Here is a 21,391-nt window from a genome sequence, read left to right as displayed (position 1 = left end):
CCCTCATTGATTTCAAAGTATGATTTTTTTCTCTTTCTCCCTATACGCATAATGCGCCAAGAGCAAAGCGGGGATCAAACGGATTCATGCCGAAATAAAATAAAATTTCTCGTCCGTTTGACGTCCGATTCGTTCGCGGAACGTGTATCCTTCGTTTTATTCGCCCTTATACCCGGCAGCTCGCCCCGAGACTCGACGTCTGTTTTAATTTTCCTGCCGAGAAACGAAAAAAAAAGAGAGACGAAGCTCGATCGAGGCCATCGTTAAACTTCGCTCCCTCGTTGGCGGACGATAAAGCGCAAAAATGATAATTTCCAGGAAGAATCTAGCGCGAAAGTGCATTCGGCGAGGACGGCTGCTCGCTTGAGATTGAAATCCAATTGCGACGACAGCCGCACGCCGAAGACGCGCGCGCGCGGACCAATCACGCGACAACTGGAGCGGATAGTCGCAGCGGGCAAAGTCAATCGTCGACAATGCGAGCGTCTGGAACCGTGGGCCATTAAACTGATGGAAAGAGGGAGAGAAAGAGAGAGAGAGAGAGAGAGAGAGAGAGAGAAGGAAAGGCAACTTGTCACCGCGCGTGCATAATATCGGAATTTTCTTTCCAGCCGATACGCGTGTGTGCGCGCGCGCGGGCGAGGTCAAGCAGCGGCAGCGTTGGCAATCGATACAGACGCGTCTATACATACACACCTGCTGCATCGACCAAGGCTACTTTTGCTTAGCGTAGCCCTTGCAAATCCATTCATTCCTCTCTCTGTCTCTCTCTCTCTGTACATTTTTTTCCAACCCCGCGATAACCGCGACGCATGGCATTGAGCCTCGATCATATTAAGGCGAGCGTGCCGGCATCGATCATTTGCCGTGGTTGAAACGGCTGCTAATCGAGCTGTGCGCATTTTTCAATCCGCGACGATTTTTTTCTAAAAAAAAGAGAAGAATACATTTCGAGGCAGTCCAGCGCCGAAGTAGGCGCGGCATCGAGAGTCAATCTGTGCCAATCGATAGCCGAACGCGGAAAAAAAAAGAGAAGAGCGAGTCAAGTTGCTCTAGTAATTCGAACGTTTAGAGGATGAAATTACTAGCGGGCCCGACACAATGGACTACAGGGTGATACCACTCGACTCGATTGTTTTCCCGAAAATTTCAGAACGTATTATCGGGCGTATGCGCGATCGCTGATTCGCGCGCAAAAGCTCGCTCTCGATGTAGAGCGAATTCACGGAGCACGACGGTAAATCTTAAGTAATGCGACTACCACTCGACTCGCGCCAGCGTTTTGTTACCTTAGTTCGGATCTGAATTATTACGGTATTTTACGAGAGGGGTGGGGAGAGGGGCTTTCTCGGTCAAATGCCGCGACTGAAACGAGGGAAAAGAAAATTGCAGGATTCGAGAGGTCGTAGGTGACGCGGAAGCTGCAAAGAAATCTCGCGTGAGAACTTTAAAAATTACTGTCGTCGTGGCCTCCCCCTCCCTCCCCCAATAACACCATCCCCAGCGAGTAAGCCGTGGACTTATTTTTCCTTCTTCAAATTTGCCCTTTCTTTTATCTCGATACCCGGGGGAGCTTATTGATATACGTCAAACTCTCGGCTCTTGCTTCCCGTCGAAGCGAGAGCTTTATACATTTGACAGCTCGTCAAACGGCACACGCGACAAATTCCTCTACCTCCTGGAAATCGCTGGAGGTAAAATAACAGAGATCGACAGTCGCGAGAGTCTAGACGTACCTGCGTGTCGTTCCACCACATGTGCAGTCGGTAATTCCTGAGTATGCTGAGGTTCTCGTTGATGTGGTCGATGGCGAGCTTGACGGACGGCATGACGCCACGGCCGACGCTGCTCTCGGGCACATGATGAGCGTACGGGAAGAGGCCCGCGATGTAGACGTCGTGGCGTTTGGCGCCGCCGGTGATCAGGGGCTTCTGGCACCAGATGCACGACAACAACATGGCTGCCACGCTGAGCCTCAACAAAATGACCGCTGCCGACAGTGCCATCGTCCTCCCTGCTTCGCTCGTCTAAACCTCGTGTCCCTCTCTCTCTCTCTCTCTCTCTCTCTCTCTCCCTCTCTCACTCACCTGCTCGAGCGTTCTCGTCGCCTCATCGTTCTCTCGCACTCGCGCACTATTACGTATAACACTTCACATTATCATCTTCAATCACGTTTGTCTCTCGCGGCGGCATCAGGACTTGGCGGGTCTCTTCAAGCGCCGCATTCTCTCACCTAGGACAGCGCCGTCCTCGCGCGGCAAAGGTGATTCTGAAACACAAAGGCACACAGGCCGATCTTCAGACGGGCATCGAAGGCGAAGGGTTCGCTCGCCTTAGCGCGTCACGAGCGCGGCGACGAGGATTCATAAGCGTGGCCCTTCGTCATCGCTCCCCGACGTCGGCAGAGTCGCGACCTACGTCTTCCCACTTAATGGCGCTGCCGTTACGTACGAAGACACGCCAACACTTTGTTTCCTAGACTTCCTCTCGGGCTGCGCACCTGCGTACGTACTAGATCAAAGGCGCGTGCCGAGCATATCCAGGTCGTCTTTCATCGCACGCGCACGCACGCACGCGCGCACGTACACACGTAGAGCGCGCGCGAAGGAAAAAAATTCCTCCGCTCGCGCTCGCTACGAGCTTATTTATAACTCATTCCCGTTGGAAAAACAAAGGGCTCTTTCCGCTAGAACCTAATTCGCCGTGCGTCGGCTGGAGAAAAAAAAGCAAAGCCGTAAAAGCACGAGGGAATGCGCCTCTCGATGACTATAAAAACCCCTGGCAGCGGAATGGCCCGTTGAAAGCTTCCGACGGTGGCTGCCCGTTACACTCGCGGCGGCGCGCCGAAGAAACAATCCACTTGCGAGCGCGCGATGACGATCGATGCGCAGCAACAAACTATCCTGCCCGACTCGCCGCGAGGTCGCGTAATCGCTCGGGACGAACGAAGAATGGCCGCTCATTAACGGCGGCGGCGGCGACAGGCCGGTCAACGATCAAATATTAAACGAGCCGCGCGTTCGGCCGATTAATCGGTCGGGCGAATCGATAGCCGGCGTTTGTCGCCGATTACACTTGACTTTTGCCACTTGGCGCCGCGCGAAGCGAGACGAGTCAGGCGGAGAGGGCGGGAATTGATTATCGCGAGGCCGTAACAATGGGACAGGCCGCGTCAATTCGACGAACCGTGGCCGATCGATCGAGGCTACGCGCTGCCGGCGACAGAGGCATCTCTACGCCGTCGGGGAATTCAAGGTGCGCGCGCGAACGACAATCAAAGTAATAACCTCTCGTTCACTATTCATGCGAGCACCTAGCGTGTGCCAAGGCGAGCAACCTTGGCCGACTAGCATCGTTCGGCGCGCTCGCGATTCCGCCGCTGCCTTCGCTTTGGAACGACCGGCCGGCACGCGCTCATTCGCCAAGCGCAACGTTTTTCTCCAACGCAACTCCGCGCTCCCACCTGCCCCCGTTGCTCGGCGAGCTTGGGGCCTGCCGTTACTGGAATTTCCCCTCCGCGCCTCCCCTCCCCCCCCCCCGGATTTCGGTGAAGTGCGCGGATGGGATGCTGACGCACCCGGTTTCCAGACTCCTTTCTCCCCCCCCCCCCTCTCGCTATCACCCTCGTAGCGCGAGAAGATGAATGATCGCGGCGCGCCGAATTTTTATTTCCCCACCCGGTGGAGGTAGCAGGCCAGAACTTTTTCATTGGCCAGATGAAAACACTTCAAGAAATTAACATATCGCTGCGCGCGCGTCCGCCATACGAACGCGAGGATTTGCGGTCGTCTCTATTTTCGAGAAATGCCGCGTGGATGTTCCTTGGTGTTCGACGCTGTGGACCGTTCATTTTCTGGCCATCGTGCACAGAGACGAGCATCCGCCTGACTATCCTGTCGCGCCAGGGTCGTCTAGCTATCGCGCACCTATCGATAAATAATATCCTGAATGGAGAGGGGAAAAAAGCGATGGCGCCAATGTCCTCAAGTAGGATAAAAGCAACTATTTATATCCAGCACTGGCAGAGTATTGATGTATTATAAAGATCATTATCAGTCATCTTTGCGGATAACGAGGAATCGGAATATTCATGCAGCCTCGACTTATTTCTTGTTCTTCCTCCCGCAAAGCGGTAAGCTGTAAGATCCCATCGATCGTCGCGCGGCACCTGCCGTTGTTTCTTTTTTCTTCGAATTTTCGCCATATCTCCCAAGACGTATCTCCCGCGCACGCGCGCGAGAGAGAAAGAGAAAGGAAAAAATATCCGCGCAGCGCGGAAACAATCGGGCTGGCGCCGATGATAAAGAACAGCCCGGCACGGTAGTATTTCAGCTTCCCGCGCGCGAGGACAGGATAATGAAAGAATCCCGCGGTCGGCGCAGCGTCAGCGGATAGAGAAGTTTACAGCGAAATCAAAATCCGGCTGATGTCAGCTCGCGGGAGCCTTTTAAAAATTGTTTCAGGAGAGCGAGGTGCCAGCGAAAAAGAGAGAGAAAAACAGCGGGTAATCTCGCAATTTCGCCGTCGTCCCCTTTGATCGGCGCTAAGTCTAAGATAGTGGAGCTTGAAAATCGACGGCTAACAGTGTCCTACTTGACAGGCATGAGCGTGTTTACGTTCCCCATCCCTCGGAGCTTCTTAAACTTAACTTCCGCCGAGGAGAGAATCGCTTTTCTTTCTCCCTCCCCCTCTCGCTTCGTCTTGGAACGGTTAACGAAGCTGATTGTGAAAATTACACACGCGACACACGGGTGCACGCTCTTCTCCAAAATTGATTTTTAATCCGGCTATTCTTTATTTTTCATCGATGAGAAATCTACGCGGGAATCTAAATCTCTCAATCGACTGGAAGTGGCGTCGCAGTCGGGCGCGCGCGCTTCGGAGGGAGAGAGAGATGTCCTCGATTAAAAGTGAGATTGCCCGGCGAGCGGACGAGATTTCGAAAGGGAATTTTCGGAAAAGTTGTTTACGGAACTAGACTAGCTGTACGCTCCGATCGGCAAGGAGAGCTTCGACTGTTCGGCAATTTTTCATCCGCACGCGGTCTGCCCGTTCGCAAAGTGTATTCCTCAAAACTGCAACTCGAGAGTTGTCGGTCGAGCGGCACGGGAGAGAAATGTCCGAGTTATGAACTATGCGCGCGTACGCGGAAACGTGAACTGCATTTTCCCGCGCGCAACTTCGCAACAAATCTTCGCGACTGCGACAACAGCGCGCGTACGTACTGGTTCTCAAATATTCCGCTGGTCCGCCCCCCGCCCGCCCCATGAAGGGGCACTCGAGAATAATTACGTGCCTCGTCATCCACGAGTATCACTTCCAAACTGTTGCATTATGACGATGGCTCATTGAACTCCAGAGGCGACCAAGCTGGTTCATCGATACTCCAAGCTCAAGCGTGACCCGGAAAAAAAATAATAATAAAAGAAGCTCTATCTCCCTCTGTCTCTCTCTCTCTCTCTCTCTCTCTCTCTCTCTCTCTCTCTCTCTCTTCGAAAGACACGTCATCAGACACGATCGAAGTTCACCTGACAGACTTGAGTGAAACACAAAAACAGCTAATTGAATATAACCTCTAGAGATAAATATTATATTAATGACACGTCGAAAAAAAAATAAGAAACTAGAGATAGCGCTCGGCAAACAATTATACCATCGATCGGCGCACGCCCGTGGGGATAATTATGCTCACTTTGTTGTAATTTGCTTCTGGAAGAATTATCGTCGGTATATTTTTGGCGTGCTTATTGATTTTTGCCATATCATTGCGTTGACTTTCGTCGCCGGCGATGGTTATGCCCTCCCCCCCCGCAACGGCTCGGGGAGAAAATTTTCCGTTATCCGCTATCGCGCAGAGAAATCAATTCGCACGTGCGTCGGCCTGCGGTGACACACGGAAAAAGTGGCGCGCATTTGTCCCATGGAATGCCGCGTCGATCGACACCGTGCGGCGTTGCAAGGTACGGCTGAATTGTGGCGATTATGGTGACCGCGGGGATACCGACGTCCGCCGACATGGCGCCCCCCCCTGCGGGCGGTATAAAAAATCACCGAGATCTCTCTCCGCCGGATGCGAGCAGCTGCGCGCGTGTAAGACAACTCGGCGAATGCCAAAGATCAGGCTTTCGTTCGGCCGGAGTCTCCGCAATAAAAACGCATCACGAAATCGAGAGAAAAAGAGGGAGAGAGAGCCCGTCACCGCAATCATTCTAATGTGCGAGCATTAACAAAAGCACGTCTTCTTCACTTGAAGAAGAAGAAGAAAAAGAAAAAGTCAATATTTCGCGTATATACAGATCCCTACACGAAGCTGTTATTTTCGGGGCTGTTTATCTATCTCCCCGGCATTGCTCTCTAGAGACATAAGCCGACAATAAACATTTCCTTAACTCATCGCGCGAAAGCGCCAAGTGTGCACGTGTGTGTGTGTGTGTGTGTGTGTGTGTGTGTGTGTGTGTATGTGTATATCGACAAGGCAGTATCTCGCGCACGAGGGCTCTCCGAAATTTCCCGAAGTACTCCCTTGACCTCGATTCTCTCCCTCGCACGCGCTTCCTCTATAATCTCAGAACGAAAGGAAAGAAATAATAATGGAATACACGCTGTTGGTCGCGTTCTTTTTTCCTTTTCCCGCCGTAGGGTCAAAGATCCACGCAAGACGCGCTGGTCGCAACGGACGCTGACCTTTACTACTCGTAAGCCGCGTACACTTTTTACGAAGGCGTACCGCCGCTCCCTTATCTACTGATGATGTACCGCGAAGTATCGAGAGGCGTGAGCTCTTCTCACTTCTTTATGGTTTCAATTTTTACGAGGGGCAGGAGAGCCAGAGGTGGCGTTTACAGCTTCGATGCTTTGTGAATTTAGGAAACTGCGCCGGGGACCGACGCGCCGATCGAAATTGTTATGGGAGATCGCGCGCGACGTGATGCACTTGAAAAATCCAAAGAGCATCGGGTGCCACGAGCTTGCCAAGAATTTTATTGAATCTCGAGCGAGCGCGCGCGCGCGGCGCTCCACGCACGCGCCGACCTCTCGGCGACCGGGCTAATCGCGCCTGCACCGCTGCGGACGTGGCGTCGCCTCGTCCGAAAATACCATCGAGTCCGCGAAAAAGCCCCGCTCCACAAAAATAGTACGGCCCAAGTGGAGCGTCAGGATGAGCGAATTATTGACTAGCCCACGGCCGATTGGACGGCGCGTCCCGGTAGGCTCGCCGATGGTTTAATCAAGAGTGGCACGCGCTCGCCGAGAATAAGTCTGCGCTCTCGGCGCTCGACAAAAAAAGCGGCGAAAGGTGCGAGGCCGCAGCGTAGCTAAAATATGCATTCAGTCGCGGTGACGCTAGCCCATCGATCTTCTCCTCCCCCCTTCTTAGCTGCTTCAATTTTCAACATCTTGGCACACACAAGAATGTGCCCTCTGTACGGGCGCGTTGCGCCACTGCCGACACGTGTTTGCCTCGTAACGAGTTTACGGCTGTCGCTACGCTGCGCGAGATATAGGCGCGTGTATGCCGACGCGTGTTGCGGCGGCTCTTCTTTTCCCCATTGCCTCCCCCCTTTCGTAAACATACATGCGCTACCTCTGGTTAATTAACAACGCTCGGGCGACGACGTGCAATTGGCACCGACCCACCACGATATTTACCTTGATGGACTACTACTGCTACTACGTTACTCTTGCGTTGGAATTTTTTTGGCCCCCTTTTTTTCGAGCTGCACATGACCGCGTGAAAATTTTTGCTCGCTCGCGCGCTTTTTCGCCCCCCTCCCTCCCACCCCAAATGCCGAAAGAGTTGCTTTTCAGTTGTTCTCACGCTATGTACGTTGTAATTTGCTTTTGTCCGGCGCCGCGTCTCTTTTCGCCTCTGCTTTTTCACATTTTTGTGCGCGTTTGACGTTTGTTTGTTCGGACAGCTTTTGTATGCCGACAGAGGTGAGTGGAGTGTACCGTCCGGCCCTTCTTTCCTACGTATCGCTCTCAATAATGACCAGCATTTCGATTATACGTACCTTTGAATGCAAGCATAGTTTTCAAGTTGAAAAATATATCTAGCTATTTTACAAAGCACTTGAATTGCTCGACCAGTGGAGAGTGGTTCCAATTAAAATATGATTATTTAGCCGTTACATAACTGTATTTTACTCAAGTTACTGGATTTCATGAAATTTCACGAATTAATGTGTTATCTCTCTTCGTAAAATTAAAATTTATTCGCAGTTCAATTATTCGTTTGGAAATACAAATCAATCGAACCGCTTGCATTGCTCATTTTGCACATCAATGAAAACATTACGGGTGTCGTTTAAAAGAAAGGTAAAAAAACCAGCAACTGTGGAATGTAGTAAGTTTAGCAGTAGTACCGAGACAAGAAAACTTTCTTCCGTCGAGTGTGAAAAAAAGAAAGACCTTAGGAAAGTTGCCAAGAGTAGTCCGCTTTGCGAACGCAAATCAAAGTTGACTTTTTAAGCAATCAATAGTCAACACTGCAAGCCATACTACAGGTATTTAAGTGACCGGCGCTCGGGAGACAAGTTAAACTAAGGGTAAATTTGCCGAGCACGCCTGCCCTTTGAAATGTCAGATACGACGCCCATAGAGGTGGAACTTTCTTATTCGCGAGGGCGGAGCTTTTTATGCCGGCCAAGACAAATAACAAAGTTAAAGGGAGATCACTTTGGTGCGCGCGCGCGTAACGAGCTGTAAATTGGCAAGTTAATAATCCGATTAGGTCGGCGTGAAAAACAAACGCTCTCTCGGCGATATCGCCAATAACAATTCCGCGGAAGCTCGCAGGCGGGATGAACTTTTATCCAAGTCTCATTAGAGCGGAATGCCTTCGTCGTCTGCCCTCTCCTACGGATAATTGGCGAGGTTTTTTTTCACTCTCGCCGAGGGATGATTAATGATTGTAACGATTACACGATGTTCTCGTTGGCGCAAAAACAATGTGGAATCGATAACCTCTCCTCCGTCGTTCGAATTTGATCCACTCGCTCTCGCTCTCGCTCTCTCTCTTTCTCTCTCGGCGTGCGCTGAAGAGAGACATTCTCTCGCGAGAATCGTCTTGAATGCGTGTTTTCTTTTCTCACAGGATCGCTCCCGGGTAGTGTTGTCGCTTCTCTCTTTTTTTCGGTAGGTATGTATCTGATAAATCGCTTGTTTTATCGCGCGGCTCCGCCGAAACAAGCTGGAGTATCCGCTGGCTGTGTGTGCGTAATAGCGCTCCGTACGCGTCGACAGAGTGAGAACGCTCTGCGGCTGACGTCATACAGGAACTTTGAAACGTTGTAACGTCGTTCAGTCGGACTTCTTTTCTCGATGTTCTTTTTTCTTCCTCTCGCCAACGAAGTACGGCGAAAGATTTATGAGTAGACTTGCGAAAATTTCCGAAAGTTCCTACGGTGAACGGTGCTACAATACTCTTATTAGTTTTTCTCTTTTGCTTCGCCGCACGAAAAGTTGCCGCTATTCCTTTTAATATTTTAGCAGCTCGCACAGTCATTAACGATGAATCGAGATCTATTATTCGAAGAAGAAGTCCTTTGACGGTATACGTCGTGATTATAGCGCGCGAGCTTGCAACGCGGCAGCATAATGGAAGACGAAATTCAATTCTCGGAAGTAAGCTTTGGGAGTTTGAATGCCTTTGACAGTTTCCAAGCGGGATTTACCTCGTTAACTTGATTCTGCATGATGTGCTCCGCGTGCAAATTTGCAATAGCGACCAAGTACAACTGGCGACGAGCGCGATATTCCAGCTGCAATTGACGCGACAGCCAACAACGCGCCTCGGTCAACGCGGATGATCGAGCACTCGCGCATTTCGCTTTTTCGCGAGGTTTTGAGAGCGCAGGGGCCACGGGAGTGGCTAAATAATCCATCCTACAAAATGTGCCATACATTAAGGCTCTCCCAGGCGCGAGCAGATAAGAGAGAGACAAACAAAATACAACGCGAGGGTGTAATTTTTCCTCTCTCCCGAGAGCATAGCTCCCGCGTGTCGAGCTGGCGCTCGGGCGGAGCTGAGCGTCGGCGGCGGAATCTCCGGCATGATAAACTAGCCACTCATCGAAATTCTCGAAGAGGCCGTCATCCATCAAGCCACCCGCGCGAGCGACAGAGACCACCCAACAGCCATGCAAATTCGCCGCGGCGCGCCGTCAATTTTCGAAGGCATCGCCGTCGCCGCCCAACGCTCGATGTCAATTGAAATATAGATGAGGCCCGGAGAAGGATCTGCAAATAGCCCGCGCGACGATCGATACGGAATAATGCGTCGACGGCGAAGGGGCAACGGCGTGCCCGTCCGCGACACTCGACTTAGCCGACGCCCCGTCGGCGCGGCAATAGTTGCTGATCGCCCACGTATATCGAGCCGCCGAACCGGTGGCCCCGTGTCTGTCAGAAGGGCTTGCGTGCTCATGGACGACCGGCATTCGCCGACGACGTCGCGACGTCGCTAGACGGCCGACTGCGATCGAAATGCTCGCCTTGAAACGAGCGAAGGGCGAGCGAGGCGGAAGCAACTGGGCGGACCCGCTATAGACGCCCGACGATTGATCTGGCCTGCCGCCTTGCGGCCCAAGTGTCGGATCCGTCGCGCGGGGCTGCCAATGCCAAAAACGAGCCAACGAACGATCGCTCGCCTCTCCGACGAGGACGTCCTCGCGACGACAATAGTCCGCGACGGAACTGCATTAACGCTGAAAGAATCCCCTTCTCGGCGGTGGACGGCACGATAAAGCGGTAAACGGCCGAGTGAGTTTCACGGCGGCGGCAGCCAAGGCAATTCGAGGTGGCCAGTTGCCAGGGACACGCGTCTGTCCCTCGAGAGTCAGGCGTTGACCTCATCCCACTACCGACGCTGCCACCCTAAGGCTAATGACAGACCTCGGGTAAAAAAAGGAGGAAAACTCGACGACGCGCACTTTCAGGCGCGTGTGCATCAAATGATAGATGGCTCGTGCGTTTCTGTTTATGAATGAATCTTAATCGTTACTTTACTCGACTGTCTAGTATCCTGTTTCTTTTTTTTTGTTCTACCTTTCTACGCGACCGCGTCTCTCTCAAAAGAAAGTACGAGAGACCGAGTTTCAGCTTTGCAGAGCGAGTACTTATTACGACGAGTAGTAGCCTATCTATACGACGCCGTGCATTCAGGAAAAATCGCTCTTCCTCCGAAAGCTATACTTCCCCCGTTTCTTTTTTTCCTTCCTTTTACCCGCCGCGGAGGTCGCGCGCGAGCGATTTCTTTTTTCTGTTGCAAATCGCATTTCGCAAAGCTGCTTATGCAGACTTCTTTTGAGCAACTCTCTCGATACCGGGTATGAATTTCCTCGTCCTCGAAAATCTCCGAGCGTGACGACCCTTTATTTTCCAGCTTCCACGCGATTCGTCAAGGTCGCGGACCTTCTTTCTCCCTTACCTTGCTCGGTCTCTCTCCCTCTCTCTCGAGAAAGAATAGAAATGTCGCGGAAAGCTCGCTGATTTATTCGCTTGCCGTACCTTAGCGGAGCCGACATCCAGCGCGCGACGTACTCGAGCATTAAGGAACACGATCTCTTTCATTTCGCTATCCACGATAGCACGTCGACCAGCTAATCGCAATATTATTCGTATTAATTGCAATATAACAAATCCAGCTTCGTGGTTTAATTAGATGGAGATTCCCGTATGTGAATGCACTTAAATCATTGCTCTGTCCCCACTACCCCTTCCTGACAAAGCGCTCGTACTCTCGGGCTGAAAAAAGGGTAAAATCCGGACGCTACAAGTAGCTTGTCGATCCTCGAAAAAAAAAAAAGTTTCACCTTTTATCGTGAGTGAACAATGCCCTCGGAAGGGACCCTCGAGCTGTTTTCCTTACGCGAAAATAGATCGCAGTGAGTGGCCTTTGCACGAAACACACACACATACACACACATACACACACGCACGTCTAGAAAGAGAAAGAAGAAAAAGCTCAATAGTAAAGCATTGAGTAATTCCCGTATACGCTGTATATACTTGATTAAATTCGTTCGAACACTATATCGGTGATCTGCGCTTATGCGCGGGTCACATATGCGAGGGTATACGCCATCGTAATTATGGCGCAGGAGGTTAACGAACGATGAATTTTCGACAACACCACTCGCTCGCTATTATTATCCCCCGGCTCCGCGAAGCTGCAAGACGAGTTAATGAAGTGCAATCGGCAAACGTCACGACCGCGGCAACAAACGAAATGTGGCGCAGCGGTGATTTGCGGTCGGCACGCTTCGTCCTTAACTGAGCTCAAGTTCATTCCTCGAGATGGATGGGAATCAACCACGTGCGGCCGAGAGACGGGCGGTCGCGCGGCGCGCGACGGTGAAACGGTCTTTCCCGTCGGCTGGGCCAGGTGCTGCGCGGAACCAGCCGTTTTCGCGCGATCGAGCGCACCGTGAGGTATCGCGGCGAGAGGGGCGCAGCGTGGCCGTCTGGCGTTGTGGCGGCGCGTCGCGTGCCGATGCCGCGGTCGTCCACCCCTCGCGCGAGGACCTTAGGGAAGAAAGAACAGCGAAGGGAATCGGGACCCAAGAGCTCACCTCTGTCAACGTCGGCGGCATGGCGCACTCGTGCTCGCACAACGCAGCCGACCTCTCACGCAGTACGACACATTTGGGCTGTCGAGCGAGTCACCACGCGACAAGCGGACAATACGACGCGAGCCAAGGAGGAACAACTCCCGTGAGCGGTCACGACGGAGGCGCAAAGTAGCGGCGAGCGCACGTGCGGCAGCGGCTGCGACGGCACTACTGGGGGTGCGGCGCGCGGCTCTCGCCGCACCGCCGCTGCTTTCGCGATTTCATGTGCCAACCCACAGCGCCACCTGCCGTTCGCAAACTGGTCGATGCCACCATGTCGACACCGAGGAGGGAGGGATGCTGATTATGGGGATGCTCGATTTTGCGGGTCTGTGTTTCCTCGCTCTCTCTTCCTTTTTGGGATGGGGTTAACGGGTCACTGGGTAACGTCAACGGTTCGAAGGGACGAAGATCGAGGGTGAGATTTAAATGAGATTTAGATTCTTCTCTCGCGGTCCCCTGCGCTCAGTGCCTTCTTCTTCTCCTTGGAGGATAAAGTTCGAGCGTATACCAAATGAACTCGTTATTCCTCGGATTTTCCAAGCGAGTTTGCTTTCTTACTTCGCTTCGAGGGAAGAGACTAAGCGCAATTATTAAGGAAGGATTGACTTTAATCGTTCGAGCAGTACGAGCAATCCGCTCGCGAGCTGTTACGCCGCGCCAACTGAACGATGAAGGAATGCTCGCGCGCGCCTTTCCGTCAGTCGTCATCATCATTTCCCCCTGATAAGCTCGCAAATATTCCCACGGGTCTCTCCCCCGCGCATTCGCATGATAGCCGTCGTTCGCATTAATAACTTTACGTCCCTTCGCGTCTTTCGCTTCTCCCTTCCCTCTCGAAAAGAAGAAGTTGACGAATAATTAACGCGCGTTTGCGATTCGTCCTTTCCTAAACAATTGATGAATTTTGCAGGACAGCCCTGCTCGGATTTAAAAATTAACGGTAACGTACGGGCGGTATGCGAGCGACAGAGGGTCTCTCGTAAAGTTTTACAGCTGCGCTCTCCACGTCGTCGCGAAACACCTCTTAATGAGATCGACGCCGAAGGGTTAATCAAGTAGCGCGTCGTGGGGCACAGGTATGGTGGAAGGTGGCTCTCGGCGTCACTAATTTCATTGGGTATCAGCGCCTTCTTCTGCTTTTCGCCTACTGTCGTACCGATCGATCCCTGCGCTTGCGAGGGGACAGGGAGGCACGTGAAATTCTTCGCTCCTATTCGGACGTTCACGAGTGACTTTCGCGATTGAACAGAATCAGCGACGTGAAATAACACTGCTATATTGAAATGCTGCAACTCATCGAAAGTAAAACGTAAAGAAAAGTAATTGCACGCGAAAGACTAGTTAAAAAAAAAACGCTTAGCCGTGGTATTAGGTAAAGGGAGAGCTTGCGACAGGAGGAAAGAAAGCTCGTGTGGGGTGTCCATGATGGCGACGTAAATGGACTTGACGAGCATCTGCGCTGAATGGGGTTTACTCCACGCGTTTATTATTTTCATGTGTCTCATAAAGAGGCGCGCGAGCGGCGGCAGCAGCGGCACCCAACTGCATTACAATTAACGCGCGCGTTTCAACGATCTTTCGATGCTCGAATGATGCACGAATAAAACGCTCTTTCTCGCGTTTATACTTCACGTCGAGTAATTTGCCTGCGGCTGGACGTGATCCTCGTGGATATTCGTCGACGAAAAAAAAATTGCTTCCGAGCTACATCGCACTGCGAGTTATTAAAACTTCAATAAAAATGACTCAGGGAAGAGCGAAGCGTCAGAGAGTCCATTTCGGGAAGCTGCGAAACATATAAGGAACGTTACAGGCGATATCTCACGGGGATACATAAAATTGGACTTGTCTGTTTTTCCGTGGCCGACAAAAGCCGTTAGCGGAGAACTCGAGCGCGTCGTCGAAAGGAATCGATCAAACTTTATTACGCAGCCGAGTAGTCGCGCGGGCATATCCGTTTAATGACTGCTCGCCGATCGGAAGGTAATCGCGGAAATTATATGGAAGCTGCTCGTCGATGGATTTTCGGCAGCTCGCTCGCTCGCCCTTTGACTCTGAAAATTAAATAGCTCCGGCGCGAGCACTCCATAAATCCGAGGCCCGAGCGAGCGAGCGAAGCCAGGCGAGAGTGGCCTGTTGACCCGTATAATCGAGCGCGAACACTTCACAATCTCACCCCCGCCGTCGAAACGTTCGTTCCGTTTGTTTTCACCAGGCACAAGTGTGTTTACTCTCGATAGCGCGAATAAAAATACATGACCGCCTCCCCCCCCCCCTCGTTCGCCCATCCCAAAAGTGCGTTTAACGCTTTTAGTTGCGAGCCACTTGAAGCTCGTAAGTGCGTACAAATTTGCTGTTTGTAAAAGAAATCACCGTTTGTTTATTTATCGAACGAGCATTTTCTTTTATTTTCTTCGATCGGATGATTAATTTGCACGATGTTGCGACGACGGAGACGACCAGATTGCAATGTTGAAATGTATAAATGTAATCTCGATCGGTGATAACAGGTTCGATGCAAAGATATTATTATTAGATCAGGTTGGAAAATTCCTACATAAAAGCATCCGATGATCAATTTACACATTTCGCAGAGTAACTTGAAACTTCAACTGAATTTTATTTCCACATTTAATCTTAATATGTCTAATAATGAATGTATAGCAGTATTCACTTACTCATTTTTCAAGCAATTAGCGTGAAAAAAATCGTTTCTCTGAAGTTTAGAAAAATTCCTGAAATTTTCAGAGACTAAAAGTTAATAATAGTTTCAAATTGCAATCTAATATTTAAAGCTCAATACTAATAATGACAGAAAGATAAATTTGGTAGTCCGATGCTTCTCAGTTAAAGTTTACTCAAGTATCGTTTCTCAAGGAGGTTTTCGATTATCGCCAAATATCGCATATCGATAAATTCGAACACAGTTTAAGAGAACATTAAAAGTCAGGTGTACGATTGTCGCGTTTAATAGAAAGATAAATTCTAAGCTTAATAATTTCTCTAACGAGCAATCGCGTCTGAAAATAGCATCTAACTGCGACTAGCCAAAGCTAGCAGTACGCGTCTCTCCAACCGCAGAATCACAGTTCCCATTAACAATAAAGTGATAATTTTTCGCGAGAGCGCAAAGCCAATCGCACACGAGAGAGGGAGGTGGCTGTACGTACGCGTATATCGTACGCGGGCTTTTCCGGCGATGATTGAGAGAGGCCCCTTGGCATTGTTCGCTGCCATAGGCAATTGGAATGTCGGCCACGTACAGCACTTACACCTACACAGCGCATCGCCAGGCCGCACCGCAGAGACAGCCCGTATAGCAGAGTACGCGCGCGCAACAACAACGAGCATTATGTAAAGCCATTACAGAAGAAACCGTTGAGCGTTACGCGCTCGCACGGACTGGATACGTCGCCATTTAGGATCCGCGGTTTCCGCGTGTTTAATGCACAGCCAGCGCCGCGCCACGACTGCAATATCTCACCGAGTACTGCTCTGGGGATTCTACTATCCCCCTATGCATCTCCCTCTATGAATTATCGCGCCACTTTGTAAATCATTCCCTCGACGTTTTTTGCCGAGCTTATTTCGCGAATGCGCGAGCTTGCAAGGGAAACGCCGTTACACAAATGGATGCGTTGTTTTACGCGGGCGTCTGCCACTATACAATTATATTCTAGGACGGCGCGCTATACCAGTCGTCGTGTGTAAAGTAAAAAAGAGAAAGCGAGAGAGAGAGAGAGAGAGAGAGAGAGAGAAAGAGTCATACGTTTTTGCGTTTATTCGCGTGTTCGAATTCACGCATGGAGAAGAGAAAAGCTTCTTTCTCGCTTTTTTGGAAGTTGAAACGAGTTGAACTCCGAAAAAAGAAAGGGGGAGGGGAGAAGCATTAGTTTGAAGTAGAATAACAGCTCGAGAATTTTTATGTGCGTGCGTAAGTATATGCGCCAGTAAGTACTTTCCCTAGTATAAGTACTCCCTCGCTCGTGCTTTTTTTTTCTCGCAGCATTTTTACGACACACTTGAAACTTGGCAAATTCAACTTGTGAACTGGATCAAAAGCTTCTCTCTCTCTCTCTCTGTCTTTCTTTTTTCAACCCTGTACAATTGGATGACTAGGACATTAACGCTCCGCTGTAAAGGGAAGACACCTTAAAACCTTTCCGAAACCGATTCCGTCGATAAAACGTTAACGATTGAGAGTGGGATGAGAGGAATCTCGATAAACCCTCAACAAGTTATTAAGCGCCACCTCTGAAATGTCTTGTATAATATATGAAAATTCTCGGGGCAAATAATCTAGACAAACTTATCGCTCGACTGCAAGCCAGCAGAATCAACACGTATGTATGTATGTGTACATATACATATAGCGAGACCAAAAGAAAGAGAGTTCAGTTTGCCAAGCTGGCGTGAAAGCAGCCGCGCAAGTGATGCGTGTCACGCGTAAAGGCGCCACTTTGAAAGGCGCGAAATCGGCGATCTCGCGCGGCTACAATCAACGCCCCGAGCTTCGGTTTTATTCCGCGCGCGGGTATCGAAGGTCGCCGTGGTATGTCAGGCGCGTGCAAAGTTTGGCCGCGCCGCTCGCTCGTGCATTCGTAAATTATGGAAATTGCCGCGCGCGGAGTGGGCGGCCGCCGCGAGCTGCAGCTATCGAGAGACGAACCCGCAGCCGAGGCTACACCACGATCATTGGGCGTAATGCGATTGGGCTTCGCGTGCGCGCGCGCGACGGTGTGTCGGCCTCGTATATGGAAATTGCCGGGCGCGCCGTACGTACGGCTTTCTTGCGCGCGTTTGATTACGCGAATCCAATTACGCATCGATCGCCCCACGTCTCCCTATCATATTGGGCTAATCGAGCTTTCCCAAACCGATGCTTCGATGTTTTTACGCCGTCTCTCTCTCTCTCTCTCTCTCTCACTGCGTGAACAGAACTGGCGCCGTTGCATTTTTCGCGCAGCCTGTCAAATTCATCATTCCTCCTGGGCGGACGCGTCTAAAAGATGAAGCTTTTCCGCTCCGGTTATTGAAAAGCGTCTGGAGCGATGGTTCTTTGTAAATCAAATTTGTAACGGACCCGAACGTCGTATTTCACGATGTTGCGGTCGAGTGGCTCCTGAGAGAAAGCGAAAATGGATAACGGACGTATCGCCGACAATGAAAACGCCTTGGATGTCGTTAACGACACCGTCCGTCGCGGGCAAGACGATTAAACGGAAAATGACACTCGCGACCGTAGGCGGCGAGCCTCCGGAAGCGTGCAGTCGGCACTCGTGCGAAATTCTCGGGCCTCTCGACGACGAAGCCGACGCGACGCGAGGAATAATGTTTTTCGCGTGCAAGGCAATCGCGCGGATACACATTCGCCATCTACAAATGGTAATTCGATTTGCGGCCGTCACGCGATACATCCGAAATCCCACCTGACTTGACTAACGAGGTTAATCGATTTTCTAAAGTGCCCCCGAATATATATACCTCGAGGCATATTTCAGCGTTTCCATTGCTATCATTTTTTTTCATAGCGATCTCGCTGTGGCCAAGTAAGACTAGAAAGGCCCTGCAATTGTAATGGTGCAAGAGTACAGGTGAAACTTTTCCGTTTATACTATCAAACAATGCCTCGAGTTGCGTGAGCCGTCGCCGCGTCGCCCTGTGATAATTTTAGCAGTTTAGAAACTTTCGCACATTCGTAATTTCCATGATAATGTCACAGTTTCTCGTGCTAATAGACTCGCGAGTCCCGCAAATTAACTCGCGCTCTTTCTTTATTTTATTGCACGCTGCACGTACGCCCGAAAGCTACAAATGGGCACCGGGCCAAAACTACTCAATGACCGCTCATCGATGCTCAAAAATGCCCGATTGACAAGGGTTTTATTTGAAATTACTGACTGCTTGCGGAAAAAAAAGAATTAAACTCTTTTCAGACTCGAACGCTATCGTCGCGATCTAAATGCACTGTAAATAGTCGGAATACTCTAATTCAAGCGAACCATGTCAAGGAAACAATTACAGTCGAGTCATAAAACTCGTGCATAACTTACTGAAAAAAATCCCCTTTCCTCCTGCACACCCGCGAGCGTAACGCGGTGATACAACGAACGATAGTCTGCGACTTTTTTCCTCTGCAAATAGACAGCGACGATAGCGCGAAAATCGTACATCGAATTGGGAAAAAAGGGGGAGTTTCGTTTTTATCGGGGTACCTTTGGCATTCGCACCTCTTTTTTTTTTCTTGGCCTCTATAGAAACAGTAAGCACACATTCCCTCGGAGCTCGCACTCCCAGCGAACATTCCAGAAGTGTGCGCTCGCGCAAATTGACGACTTTTTAACTATGCAATCGACTCACCGGCCGTCAGCTCCCGCGCGACTACCGCGAAAAATCAATAATAGACCTTTTACACCTGGGCTCTCATGAATACATCGTGCGGACGGGGGGCGGGGGACTCGGAACCCCGGAAGAAGAGACGCGCGAGAGCTACCTGAAGGCGTCGATTCGAGGTGACGGCGGCGGTGCACGCACAGAACGATGAATATTAAGCGTTACGGAGCGACGCGCGTCCTCGAGATGCATCAAACAATGCATCTACATAATGATATTCCGAGGCGAGCGCGAGCTAACTTTTACGGCGAATTGAGAAACTTGCGTCACGCTCGCCTAACCCACCGACTCTCCCCGGCTTCTTTACGACGTGCCGCATTATGTACGATTTAACTCGGGCAAAATAAGCGCCGTCGCCACCGCCTCTCTCTCTCTCTCTCTCTCTCTCCCTCTCTTTTTCTTCCGTTAGGCACACTCCTCCTTTAACGGACGATCGCGGAATCTTAATACGGTTGTTTATTTACGGTACTAACTCCGCGCGCGCCTTCTTTTCCTTTTTCGAGAATATGCAAGCGCAGCCCAACGTAATCTCAGTCGTAATTTGCATGTTTCGCCGAGGAAGCATGGACGACGGCAAGCAGTGGCGACAGCGCCCGCGGCACGCTTCCTGAATTTTGCGCGAAATTTAGCTCGACGAATTTTAATCATTCGTCCGCGGCGTAGTTTGGCCTTAGTGATTATTAAACCGCGAACTCGCGGCGGGGGAGTAGGCTCGGACGGCTGCAACGGGAACCGTGTAACGCGCCACGAAGGAAGGAAAAAAAGAACAGATTGGGCTCGCGGAAATTCGCTGCCAAAGTGAAAGTTTACAGTGCACCGCTGCTCGCGCGCACATAAACAAAAACACGCGCGCGCGCGCGCGGCACAAAATCCCATTCGCACGTAAGGCATTGATTCGCGTGATCCGTGAAAGCTCGGCGACCGCGGGTCGAATGGAAGATGCAAACGCACACGGCGGGGCGGGAAGGGGGAGAGGCGAGCAAGTGACTCGCGCAGGATGCTTAACCCAGACAATCGCGGTTAATCGCATGCAGATGAGCCTCGCCTAATTCCACGCGCGTCACTGCCGCGCGCCTGCCGCCTCCTTTCAACTATTCACGCCGCGCGAAAAAGCTCCGGGCGTCGGCTAACCGGCGTGATCAATGACCCGCGCCTGCTTCCCGAGACCCCGAGCTTATCATGCTAATGGCTCTGCCGTGCTTCTCGCTCTTCTTTTTGTCCTTTTCTTTTCCCGTGGCCGTTACGTGGACCACCAAGCTGACGAGCGCTCGATAAGTTTCGGCAGGCGGCTATACGTCTACGCGCGCCCGCAGCTCGTCGGACGCACGCGCGAGTGACGTTTTACGGACGAGCAGGTTGGATTTGCTTTCTCGGCGACGGGTCGAACTCGTCTGAAGCGCTTTTCGAACGGAAAAACGGCTCGTATTGACCGCAATAAGTCGGTATAGCGGCGTTTTTATTTTGTTATTTATTTATTTTTTATTTTTTATTTTTTTTTAAGAAAGATGTGAGAAAACAAATATTCGAACCGACACCCCGCGGGAGGACTTTTACATGCGCGCGAAACGTTTTGCAGAAATTTGTAAACTCGCGCTATACATTTAAGCATTGACCGAACGAGAAACAAAAAAGCGAGTTCTCGCTAAACATATTGTTCTCTATCTGTCGACGAGGGGCCGTGATTGATTCATTTGGATTTCCGTTGCGATTGCGAGCAAACAATCGTGAGATTCAATTCTCCGCTGCGCCTCGCGAGCCAACGCAGAGGCAGATCCTTGGAAAGAATGAGCTTTCAGAGGAAACACTCTGAGGTTCATTGTCTGAGCGTTGTACGGACGTCCGCTGAAGAGCAAACGTGCGAGAACGCAAAAATAACAGAAGAGAGAAGAAATACCGCGGGACCGCGCGAACACTCGCTGAAAGCGGGTTCCAAAGTGACCGGCATCTGGAGGGATCAAGAGGGGGGGGGGGGCGGATCGCACACCGCGTGCGACTTTCCACGGGGCTTCGAGCGACGGAAAAGTTTCGAACCGCGCCAGATTTTACCGCGCCGCTCGGCTTGCCAATGAATTCGTAAATTTCGAGATGATCCTTCACGAAACCGTTATGACGGCCAAATCGGCATTTTATTTTCATAATAACAACTACCAGCACGAACTAATCCCCTTGCATTTGCAGCAACTAACTTCAACAAATTTACATTATTAAATAATTTGTTTGTTTTATTCGTTTGATTTATTAGTATATATACAGACATATTATCGAGGCACGATTCTCTATATTTGCTTAAATATTTAATTTGCCATTTATCGTTGATTTTCACATGCAATTGTTGGATAGATTATTTCATACAGCTTGATTAATTAATTTTGAAACGCGTG

The 21,391-nt window shown here is 50.7% G+C and overlaps 1 protein-coding gene across 2 annotated transcripts in view; it reads right to left on the bottom strand.

The window, feature by feature from the left end:
• Positions 1–12,766, bottom strand: part of LOC131666936 (gamma-aminobutyric acid type B receptor subunit 2) — an 81,886-nt gene extending 69,120 nt beyond the window's left edge. For both annotated transcript variants that reach the window (XM_058940036.1, XM_058940037.1), the window contains exons 1-2: positions 12,576–12,766; positions 1,737–2,269 (exon numbers count right to left, since the gene is read on the bottom strand). In XM_058940036.1, coding sequence (XP_058796019.1) covers positions 1,737–2,006 — 270 coding nt within the window. In that variant the 5' untranslated portion in view covers positions 2,007–2,269; positions 12,576–12,766. The remainder of the gene's footprint in view (positions 1–1,736; positions 2,270–12,575) is intronic.
• Positions 12,767–21,391: the final 8,625 nt, after the last annotated feature.

Source organism: Phymastichus coffea, unplaced genomic scaffold (assembly GCF_024137745.1).
Source record: "Phymastichus coffea isolate CEN01 unplaced genomic scaffold, Cenicafe_Pcof_1.1 PCOF00062, whole genome shotgun sequence".
Lineage (NCBI taxonomy): Eukaryota > Metazoa > Arthropoda > Insecta > Hymenoptera > Eulophidae > Phymastichus > Phymastichus coffea.
This window is presented reverse-complemented; position numbering and strand designations above follow the sequence as displayed.